This window comes from Meleagris gallopavo, chromosome 2 (genome assembly GCF_000146605.3).
Source record: "Meleagris gallopavo isolate NT-WF06-2002-E0010 breed Aviagen turkey brand Nicholas breeding stock chromosome 2, Turkey_5.1, whole genome shotgun sequence".
In the NCBI taxonomy this organism is placed as follows: domain Eukaryota; kingdom Metazoa; phylum Chordata; class Aves; order Galliformes; family Phasianidae; genus Meleagris; species Meleagris gallopavo.
This window is the reverse complement of record NC_015012.2, coordinates 24,152,854-24,164,370: the sequence shown is the minus strand read 5'-3', so window position 1 is coordinate 24,164,370 and position 11,517 is coordinate 24,152,854. Positions and strand designations below refer to the sequence as shown.

General features: G+C 35.9%; 1 protein-coding gene across 10 annotated transcripts in view; it reads left to right on the top strand.

Moving 5' to 3' along the window:
- The window catches only part of THADA (THADA armadillo repeat containing), a 210,189-nt gene that overhangs the window by 61,140 nt on the left and 137,532 nt on the right, over positions 1-11,517 (top strand). For all 10 annotated transcript variants that reach the window (XR_004158825.1, XR_002111796.2, XR_002111797.2 and 7 more), the window contains exons 3-16: positions 654-749; positions 1,723-1,817; positions 2,244-2,374; positions 3,398-3,546; positions 3,705-3,737; positions 4,601-4,649; positions 5,586-5,776; positions 6,323-6,417; positions 6,697-6,917; positions 7,793-8,484; positions 9,150-9,301; positions 9,467-9,622; positions 10,359-10,481; positions 11,102-11,225. Coding sequence is in view for 7 of the 10 variants with exons in the window: in XM_019612707.2 (XP_019468252.1) it covers positions 674-749; positions 1,723-1,817; positions 2,244-2,374; positions 3,398-3,546; positions 3,705-3,737; positions 4,601-4,649; positions 5,586-5,776; positions 6,323-6,417; positions 6,697-6,917; positions 7,793-8,484; positions 9,150-9,301; positions 9,467-9,622; positions 10,359-10,481; positions 11,102-11,225 (2,287 nt within the window). In the remaining 3 variants the exon portion in view is untranslated. The remainder of the gene's footprint in view (positions 1-653; positions 750-1,722; positions 1,818-2,243; positions 2,375-3,397; positions 3,547-3,704; positions 3,738-4,600; positions 4,650-5,585; positions 5,777-6,322; positions 6,418-6,696; positions 6,918-7,792; positions 8,485-9,149; positions 9,302-9,466; positions 9,623-10,358; positions 10,482-11,101; positions 11,226-11,517) is intronic.

The following is an 11,517-nucleotide window of genomic DNA, read 5'->3' as shown; positions in this document are numbered from 1 at the left end:
CGGCCTGGGCAGCGCTGCTCCAGTGGGAGTTGGAACAGAGGGGTCCCTGCCGGCCCCATCGCTCAGTGGAAAGGAGCTCCTCGGTGAAGCCTGCAGCACACGTTTACTTTCTATTATCTTAAGGAGAGAGAGCAAATTCCTACTCGTAATGCCTACTTCAGTGCGCAGAGAACTGGCCGGCCTGCTTTTAAGAAACGAAAGTACTGCACTGCACGGTCCTAACCTTACATTGCAAACATTAAATTAGTTTTAAATTAGTTTGATCAAATAGCATATAGCAGAACAGCTGACATTTTGTGCTGTCATTCATGTGCCCGTGTATGGTGGTGCTTTCAGAATGTGTTCAAGGGATACCCACAGGCAGCATAACAAGGGCAGTAAAAGTTCCATTGAGAGCATCTGTGGTTCACTCAGCAAACCTGAACTTGTGTTTGCCATTCTCCTCTTTGTGCCAGGAAGTTGTGGCAAATTTTGGACAGAATAATTGGAATGGTTCAAAATACAGAAAAGAGAGCTGTTGTCTTTTAAAAGAGATTGCATAAATAATATAGTAAGCGTTATTCTAGGGCTGTGAAAAGACCTCTATAGGAAGTGTTCATAATTATGCTTTTTAAACAATGTGTTTTGCTGTTTTTTTTTTTTTTTTGGAACAGGTGTCTCTTGATCAGTTAAAATGGTTTTGAAGAAGAAGAAGGAAATCCAGGTTGATGCATTCTCTCTTGATTGTCAGCAGCTTGAGAAACTTCAGGGTAAGCTTGTTTTCCTCAAACTAAACTTGTATAATTTCTTTTTCTATTAGAATGTAACTGCTGAAATAGCATTTTAAATTTTTTTTTGTAGTTGGTGGTGATGTTTTAGTTTTGTGTGTTTTCTTTCTTTTTTTTTTGTTACTACGTTTGCTTTTCTTTTTTTTTTGTATTGGTAACTTCTTACTGCTTCAGATTTAAAAGAATCTATAGGTCACTGTGGTTTTGTTTTATAAGCTGTTTGTCTTGTTCTGTCAATGATGTGAAGGTGTTAGAATGCCCTCTGTGCGATCCCTCTTGCAGGCCTGTAATTCAGGGCTACCTGAAGTAGTAGCCTTTAATATGTAGGATAATGCAGAATTTCAAAGAACCACGGAATGGTTGGTGTTGTTAGGGGCTTCTGGAGGTCCTATTGAGAGTCTTTTTGCAACTTTTTGTAGTTAATTGGATTTAAAGATACTGTTAAAATGCTCTTTTATTCTGCAGTGCTTTTTGCTTGAGGTAAGCTTTCACTGATATTAAAAAATAGACAAAACCGAATAACACAGGAGTTGAATGCTAAAGTTTCTGTGAGTTCTTGGCCTTACAGATGAGAAGAAATGAACAGTCAGACCTGACATAATCTATTTAGTCTAGTGTTTGTTGTAAGATCAAACTTTCTTTTGAGTTACCAGCAGCAGGCAGGTAGGAGGTTGTCCTAGGCAGGCTGGGTTCATTTTGAGTTTAGCCTGAGCTGTCGTCCTGGGAAGTCAGCTCTAGGTAGCCCTGCTTTTGGGCAGGGGGGTTGAAGCAGATGACCTCCAGACATCCCCTCCAACCTCAACAATTCTGTGATTCTGTGACAATCATCTTCATGTTCAAGCTGAGGCCTACTATTCCTTCACAGTGGAGCCAGTGATTGCTTATTATACACTGCATTTTCTTCATGTTGCTTATTATAATTCTTTTTAAAAAGATCTTCTTCTCACAAATGTAGGGTTTTCAAAGGATGAAGAGCAAAATCTGGCATCTCTGCTTTTACACTGTGCACAACTGAGCAATGGCATCCAGCAGATCCAGTGTATTAAACAAGTAAGGTTTCACTGGTGAGTGTGGTGTCTTGGAAATGGTAATGTATCTCGTGTGCCATTTGTAGGAAATATAGTTCTGAAATAAACTCTGTAACCTTTTAACTGTTCCTGTGAAATGGTAAAATGCAGTTGCTGTTACTCCTGAATATACTATGTGGAAATGTAGTTCTAATACAAATTGGCAAGGCTGTGGTTTCTGAAGGAGAATAACGGAAGGCAAGTGGTAACAAATTTTGAGTTTGTATTTATGTATTTTTGCTAGCAGAAGTGTTCTTGGAATGTGTTTGACACCTGAATCTCAACAGGGTGTGCTAAAGAAGGGATGGGTTTGCATCATATATTCAAATGAGAGTGAATTCCACCTCTTTTAATTATGAGGGCATGTAGAGAGTTTATTTTATTGATCAAGTGTTCTTTTTGTTTATAGGTTATGCCTTTGGTAAAAACAATGGATCAAAACTCAACATGTGATCCCATGCTTAAAGCCTGTTTGGAGATCTTGGGAGAGACATATTTTTCACTGGATGTGAAGAATCCCCTTAAAAAAGTATTAGCAAGGTAAAGAATTGGATAATAGTCTTTTTTTTTTTTTTTTTTTCTTTAATGCTTTCCTTACCTAGAAGTCAGTAACTTTTTATATGCTCCAAATTGCTGTAATTGCTGAAAATTTTTAGTATTCATATGTGAATAGGTGCTCTTTTTCTTCCTCAGTAAGTTCCAAAAAAAAAAAAAAAAAGTGCAAAGAATACAATATATTGTTGCATAAATAGCTTCAAAGTGGATTATTATTGTAATCCACTTTCATTACTTGAAAGACAATAGAGTGTATAATGAACACTTTGAATTTTAAAATTTAACAGTAGAATAGAAATTTAAAATACATCTGTTTTAAAAGAATATCAACTTTGAAAACATAAAGAGAAGATAGCTCGGCGAAATCCTGACTGAACAGTATTTTTTCATGCCTATTTTTATTGTGATTAGTTTTCTGTTGCAAAATTGCTGTTGTATTTCTTTAGGTAACTTATGACAGCCTTAATAGTTTCAAGATGCACTGTTTAGCTGTCTTCATTTCTGTGCATGAAAACACTTGTTCCACTAAGACCTCCAGGGCTTCCATTTTGTATTTCATTTAATGCCAGGGCTTCACACTGTTTTGACAGATTTTTGTAGCTTCAAAATTAGAACATGAGTGGCTATTTTAAAGTATGTTTAATAGCTGTTGTTTCATGCTAGTAGAAAACTAGCTGCCCGCATCTCTTTATATTGCTATTTTTTCATACTGTGGCAAAATGTATCTAAGTATCTAAGATCAGTGTCTGTGTCTTTTGGAAGCGTTACTTTGTAAACAGACTTTGTTTCAACTTAATTTATATTGGCTCTTCTAAAAAAAAGTTGTAACATTATACAATTGGGGTTACAGGTGTAATGTATCTTTGTTTGCAGAAACCGTGAGAAGAGAGCTAGTGCTGGAAGCAGCATCTGTATATTATGGGAGATAGAGCTGACACTGACTTTAGTCAGATGTTGATTAATACCTCAGAGTGCAGTAACTGATCATGCTGTTTCTTACTGTTTTAGTTCACTGAACAGTCTTCCTGAACGGTTTATGACATTAGCTGTACAAAGCTTTGTGTGCTGCCTTAGGGAAGAACTGAAAACCACAGATGTATATTTGTACAGAAAAGTACTGGACAACCTTGCTTCTTGTATGGAGAACTTCAGCTTAGGTATGATGAATATATTGAATATACTGTCTTCTGTTCTAACTTACTCAGCATTGTTTTGTGTCTTGGTGCAGCACATAGTAATGATGTTTACATATTTATTTGTGTTTAAAAAAAAAAAGGTTTTTTTTCACTTGTTAAAGTGTATTTTCTTTCCTCAGGTAGAGCAAGTATTATGAATCTGTATGAAGAAGGTAAGGTTATGTTTATTAAAATAATTTCAACTTTAGGTTATTGGGGGAAGATTGCATGTGAAGGATTTGTAGCAGACATAAATATCTGATTTCCCCATGATTCATTTTTAATGACAAATACTTCTATACGGTACATTTGTCAAGGATTTCCCCCTGGTTTGTACCTTTAATTTCCAGGAGTCAATCTTGCTTTACTGAGCATCCTTGCATACGAATCTGGAAGGGTAGCAGTGGGTGATCTTAAGGATCTTTTGGAGTCATTATTACTTTACATGATGTAGCCTCAGTCTTATGCCTTGTCATGAAGTTAAATAGGATTACACTGAACTGTTAACATCTAGTCTTGGCTATAGCAGGCCCTGATCTGCTTTGGCAAGAATTTTGTTTGGTAATAATTCTGCACAAGTCTCATCTGTTGCTGGGACAGCTTAATATTGAATCACATCAACTCAGTCCCATACTGATTCAATCTGTAAACTGTGAGATAGCTTGACATACCATGACCTGGTATGCAAATAAAATTCACAGCTTCCTGTGGACCTTTTATTGCTGCTCTGTCTTTGGCTCTTGGGAATTTCACCTTTCCACTGAGGAGCTCTAACACTGGATTAGACAGTGTGGGTTGGAAACTCTAATTTTGTTCCAGTTTGTTGCAAACCAGTGTGAGATTTTGTTTTAGCATCACTTCTTTGGTACTGCACTGAATTTTCAGGTTAATTTGTTTGCAGAGTGGAAGAAACACCGCTATACTGATAACTTTTTGTTGTGATTGTGTGTACTGCGTGTGATTGTTTTGCTCTTTCAAATAAATTAATAAATTTTCTTTTTTTTGGATAAATTTATCACATAATTATTTTCATTAGTTCTTCAGTTTCTGCAAAAGTCGCTGCTTGACATACAGGAAGAAAACAGGCAAGTGAATTTAATATAAGCTGTGTATTATCTGTTTTCATTTCACTCTTGCAAGATAATTTAGTGTGGAATATTACTTTGATAGCCATGCGTTGATGACAGATGGGAATGTTGGTTTACACTGATACATATATTAAATAAAAAAGCTGCTGACGAGTTTCTTTTCTTTTGTGGCAATATGATGATATATGAGTGGAAAGAAACAAAATTAAAGATGTTAGTCTTTAAGGCACTGATACTGTGTTGGAGCTATTGCTTCTAAATGAGGCCTTTGAGTTGTGGTTTTGCTATTTGAATTGTGACTGAACACTGTAATTAATAAATACACTTATTAAAATTCAGGTAGAGTAATTCCCTTCTACTTTTCATGAGTGTTTAATTCAGCACTGATGTTCTGTTTGTCATGGCAGTCATCATTTAGAATCTTGACGTTTTCCAGCATGACATAAAGTGAAGCCCCCTTACTGTGGTCTCCTATCATGTGCCTGGAGGATAAGGGTTCTTAATAGAGAGTTTTGTATGTTACAAGTTTACATGTTTTCTGTCTTCAAATTAGAAGAATGTTGAGTGACAGAAATATAGTCTGTGCATGAGGGAACTCTTTGATAAAATAAGAAGGGACCAGCACTGTGTTTTGTCAGTCTTTAGTTTCTGCTCTGTTCAGGCACAGTCAAATGAATGCAAGTTTGTCATGGGAACCTACAGAAACTGAACCAGAGTTTGTCATTGTGTTTATTTTCATTTTAAAACATTGCCCTTGAGTCTACTCCTTGCTTACTGCTAGTTACATATTTGGTCAACTCAAATAATAAGTTAGTTTCTACCATGAATTCTTTTTGAACTTGATGGAATGTGAGTTTCTGGGAATGGTAATGGATGATTTTCATTTCATCTCTGTGAGCGTATTACCATACCTTATTTTTATTTTCCCCCCAGAAGTAATAATGGAAATCGTATTGTTCAGACTCGATTGATGCATGATTTATTGATGGCCATTAAAGTTTCAATGATGCTTGTACAGAAATTGCAAGAAAATATTCAGGGAAGTCTTTGGAAAAATCATGAGTCCTTTGTTTGGCAAAGTATGTGTAATTTACTGAAAAGCTCCACAGACTTCCTAACGGATGGTAAGTTTAGTACCATTCAAAGACAGGTATTTTCATTATATCAGTCTTGTTCTTTTTGCAATAAACACAACTTGTATGTGGAAATACTTGTCTCTTGTATAGCTTGAATGGAGGTTGAATTGTCAAGATTAATGGGAGTGGGGAGCAGTAGTAGGACTTCCTGTGAGCTATGACCTGTAGCTCATAATGTATTTCTGTGTGAATTATGCAGATCTGTTAGTGCACTGTAGCTAATCAGGTTTACTTCTTATACAGATATGTAGTTTTTATATTAGAAATTTCTATAAATGTAAGCAGGCTGTACCACAGTTCTTATTTCTTACCAGGCAGTTCTGTATTTTCTGTCTGTTGAAAGGTATTAGTAGCTTCCTACTGTACTCAAGTAAGAATTTGTTAGAAGTTGCTATACAGACTGATGCTAAAGACTTATGAATAAGCAACTATAAGTCTTGGAAAATTCAATAGCAATAATATAATTTTGATACACAGTTCTGGCACACGATGCTTACTTCACTTTTAACTAAAATACCTTTCTCTGCCATGTAGAAACTCTCCTGCAGACTGTTCAGACTACCTCAGGACTGGCCTTTATTCTGTTCACTAAGGCTATGTATGAGCCAGCTGAAGAATTACCTTCCTTGGTAAGCATATATTTTCTCTAAAGGTAGTGTCATTAATCAGTCCTCGCAGTGTTTTAGAGGCTTTGCTAATTCAGATTGCAGGACTTGCCAACCTCTGTGTTGGCCTTCTGGAATTAAATCATTTATTCTTCGTATGTATCAAATAGTGATATAAAGTTTTTGAATTTGTGAGAAGAACATGCTAATAATCTTTCAGATCTTCCAGGATTTGTGCTTGTGTACAGAGTGTTTTTTCTCCCATGCTAAGACACTGCTGTAGGTTTGATATTGCTCTTACAGGTCAGTGACTTGCTCTGTGGATCGAGGAAACTTGAGGGCATGCCAGCATGGTTTGTGAACAACTGTGGGGCTCTGTGCACAGAGCAGCTCTCTGACTCCGTCCTTCTCTTCCTATGCCATGGAGCACTGGCTATGCTGGATTGGAAGAGTGGCAGCATGGGTGAAAATGGAGAGAAACTATTACTAGATATCGTATCAGTCTTGTTGTCTCTGAGTTCAGAGTAAGTTTGCAATTTGATTTTTATTGTTTCATGCTTTTTTGGGGGGGAGTTAAATTTCTACTTGCCTTTTTGCAAATGTTGTGGTTCTAGATATGTTCAGTGTTTCCAATTTAACTAATTAGCTTTTCTTTGCAAGTCATGTTACCTTTTTAAATACATTCATGATAATTCTATAAATTTCAAAATATTAGAGCTGCTCCAAAACTAATGGAGGTTGAAAACTAAAAGAGGTTGAATCTTCCTCTTAGTATTCTGTTAGGTTTTGCCATGTGACAGATGGCAGCAGAGGGGCAGTCTGACAAAATGGTATACGTAGGAAGGAAAGATGTGTCACTGAATTCCTCCATGTGAAAAATATTTCACCCATTGACTTCATTGATGTTTGCTGAGTATTATGGAGACTAAACAGTGGATGTGAGCATATTGTCCTGGAGGTCAATTTTACGATTTTGTTTTTGGATATACAATTCTCATTTTATTTATTTATTTATTTGTTTCTTAAGACAATGAAAACTTTTCCTGAGGTGTTCAGGATGCATGCAGTAACATAATTATGTGAAATACTAGCACGCAGAGGTTCAGTTCTGTTCTCAGCTCCAAAATAGCTGTAGCAATGTCTTGTTGACCTACTTAGGTGTTTTTAGCTGTGAGTGGTTAACAGCATGCCAGGTGACTGAGTGTACAGTTTGAAACATCCAAAACCTTTTTACATAACTTCTTTTTTCTTCAACAAATGGATAGCGTTTCCTTATCCGTATCAGGGGAAGGTAAACTAGTGTGATGAGTAGTTATTTTGAAACAGAATTTATGTATTTATTTTCAATGTAAGTGCCAAATGATGTTTATGAACTTTGTTTGTTTGTTCTTTTGAAAAGGTTAAAAGAATCCAGCATGGCAACATCTTTGTCTAGAATCCTTGCTATTTGGACTAATTCAGCACTAGCTGCCCTTATTTCAGACTCACCAAATCTAAAAATGAAACTTAATGGAAATTCAGAGGTGGTTAGGAGGCTGCTGGAATATGTTTACACACACTGGGAACACCCTCTAGATGCCGTTAGACACCAAAGCAAACTGATATTCAGGAATCTTCTTCAGATACACCGGACCATCATTACTGGATCTGATGAAAAATCAGACCCATTCTTTGCAAGGCTAACCAAGCGTTTACTGAGTCTGGAATGGCATGTAAAAGGGAAATACGCTTCTCTTGCTTGTCTTGTGGAGTGTCTGGGTACTGAAAATATACTGCAGTTGGACAAATCAATTCCAGTACAAATACTGAATGTGATGAATGATCAGTCTCTGGCACCCTATGCGAGTGATCTTTTGGAAACCATGTTTACAAATCACAAAGTCCAGTTTACTTCAAGTTGTCAGAAAAGCACTTGGATTGACCAGTGGCATGACGTTTGGGTTTCTCCTCTTCTTCTAATACTGTGTGAAGGGAACCATGACCAAACTACATATATAATAGATTACTATTTACCAAAATTACTCAGATGTAACCCTGACAGTCTGAACTACATGATTAGGATTCTTCAGGCTTCTGCAGATGCTAATCTTGGTAAGAAAATAAATATGATATTTGTAACTGTAATGATTTAAAAAAAACCCCTATCTTGAAAAAGTGGATTTTCAATTCCTGTTAAAATGTATTTGGGAGATAAAATTCTGGATGGTGTTTATTGCTGTTATTGTTTCATGGTGAGATTTGTAGTAATTTTGAGTATCTCCATGCTGTGAGCAAAACAATCCGTGTTCTAGTTGTGTGTTCTTTACACTTCACTTTACCTGCCATTTATGTTAATTATCAGTTTTTTTTTTTTTTTATTTCCTATTTTTCTGTTCTCTTATTATTTCCTCTATAGGCTTGTCTAACAGCAGGACTTTAGGGATAATTTTTCGTTGCAAATATATAAAGATAAGATTTGTTTTTTTTTTTTTGTAGTTTTTATTATAATTGAGTGTAATTTTCAATTAATGGGTTTTGAGATATCACAAACTCCTTTTTGTGTGTGATTTATTTGTGAAGAGGCTTTTGGATTCTAGGCAATTTAGAATAAATTAAATCTATGACAGACTGTCTTTTGCTCTTATTTGGTTTATAGAGAAAAAGAGGAGATAGGTTATGAATTGGAAGTATGTGGAGTTTCTGACAAGCTCTGCAGTTAGTGCTTTGTTTATGGTGTTAATTAGGCTATAATTATGACTGTATTTCATTTTCTTTAGGCTCTTGGAGAACCAGAGGAGCTCTTGGAGCCCTGATGGCGTGCCTGAGAACAGCCAGGGCTCATGGACACCTGGAGCTTTCAAATATTATGAGCAGTGGTCTTGTATCTACTGAATCTATAAAACAGGGTCTAGTCCATCAGCACAATCAGGTAGAGGGACAATTATTTCTTTGAGTCTTTAGACATTAGATGATTTGCTTAGAAAATTAGAGGAATTGCTTAGACCATAAGTTCTGTGTTAGTATCCTTTTAAAACAAAGGTACCATCATAGGTATCTATAACTTTTTTATGTTTAACATCTAAATATCTTTCAGGTTTGCATTGATGCTTTAGGTTTGCTTTGTGAAACTCATCGTAGCACAGAAATTGTGTCTGTGGAAGAAATGCAACTAATTTTATTTTTCGTTACGTACAACTTGAACAGCCAGTCTCCTTCAGTAAGGCAACAGATATGTTCTTTGCTGAGAAAGGTAAACAAAATGTTTATTGTTCTTATTGTTTTAATTATATACCATTTCTGTATTTTTTGTTTCTACTATGTTAGAAAGTTGCTCAAATGAAAGAAGAAACTCTAAGAAAGGTCTGCTTTGTATGTATTTTGCAACAGAATGACAGACAAGGATAACTTAAAAAAATTAAGTGATGGACACAGTAACTGTGAACAGTAACATAGTAGGAGAACGTGGATGGGATAAGGAGAGCATATGTGTACAAAGAGTGTTTTGGGTGGGAGTAGGGTGGAATAGGCTTAGCAGAAACAGCAGAAGCCTATCTCTGTTTGCATTTGCCTGAAGCAGACTGAGAAATATGAGTTGTAAAATTTCTGTTGGAAGAAATGAAGTAGAAAGGGAGAAAGCAGTGCTGAGGTTAGTTAAGCTATAAAAATCTGTGTGTGTTAATTGAGTTATTTTTATACAGGAGCTTACATTCCATGGAAAATGGGGAGGTGGGAGAAGAAGAGTGGGTGTAAAATTAAGGAGGATGGAAATAGGTGTTGGAGGTGTAAAGGAATGGGAAGGAGTGTGAAGTGGGGAACAAAAAACCTTTTTTTGTGTGTGAAGGATCAGTTCCGTGTTGTGCTGCGTATGAACTTTTTAAAAAAAATTGCAAATAATAAGATCTAGAAATTAAGCTGAAAATCTCATTAGCCCTTATTTAACTGTGAATGTCTCTTGCCTTTGCTGTGTTTTGATTTTGTTCTTAAAGTTATTTTGTAGAATACGAGAAAGTTCTCAGGTGCTTTATAAATTGGAGCAAAATAAAATCAAGCAAGAATTATTTGAAGATTCACCTAAAAGGAATCCTTTGGGGATTTTGCAGAAATACAGAGTAAGTAAACATAAATTATGTTAGATTGCTAGAGATGTAGTAGACAAAAAGAAATGGGAAAGCATTTCTGTAAGTTGGTTAATTTTTCTTGAAAACACCTCTGGGTATTTTAAGTCATGTCTGCATTAGGAAACCCTGTGGTATAGAAGGGTTCAGTCATTTCAAGTATAACAGTACTAACACTACTTGTACAAGTTAATTTTGATTAAATGTAGTGTTTTGTCATGAACTGAGGGCTTTTTGGTATTTGGAGAGTATCTTTAAACTTCATTTTGTCAAAAGGCAATCCAGGTTACTTTCCGAGGATTGCTAAGTGAACTGAAACAGCAGCAAGTGGGGAATGACTGCATTTAAAGGATTTGATGTGATCGTGATTTCTGTGGGAGCAGGGATGGAAGCTCTTTAAGAAAACTAAAACTAAAGATCTTGCTATCTTCCTGTGCTCTGGGAAATAACAAATTTGTCAATACTACAAAAGTAGGCCTCCTGTTCCTCCAGGTGGAGCTGGAAGGTCATGGTTTTGTTGTGTAACAATGCAGAATGTCCTAAATCTTATTACTTAAATTTCTGTCTGTGGGGCAGCAAATAAACTGTTCCAAAATCTCTCATTTGATCTTTAGGATTTCCTGTCATCTTTATGTGACAGACTTTTTGAGGCACTGTTTCCTGGTTCGTCGCACCCAACCAGATTTTCTGCCCTTAGTATTTTAGGATCAGTAGCTGAAATATTTTCTGTTCCAAAAGGTGAGAGACTGCTTTGTGTTTATAAATAAATTACAACTTATAAGGTGTGGGGATGGGAAGTATTGAAGATTTTTTTTGAGGGAGCTGGTTAATTTCTATCAAAGTAAAATAGGTAAAATATTTAGAAAGTACTGTAGAATTTAAGTACTTTGCCACTTTCATTTTATCCAAAGAAAGTATGGTACATTTTAATAGCTAATGGAATTTTGAAGTAAATACAAATGTCTATAGCCTGTTGAATATCTTTCTTAAATAGGAATTTTCTGGCAAGACTTTTCACTGCTTTTTTTTT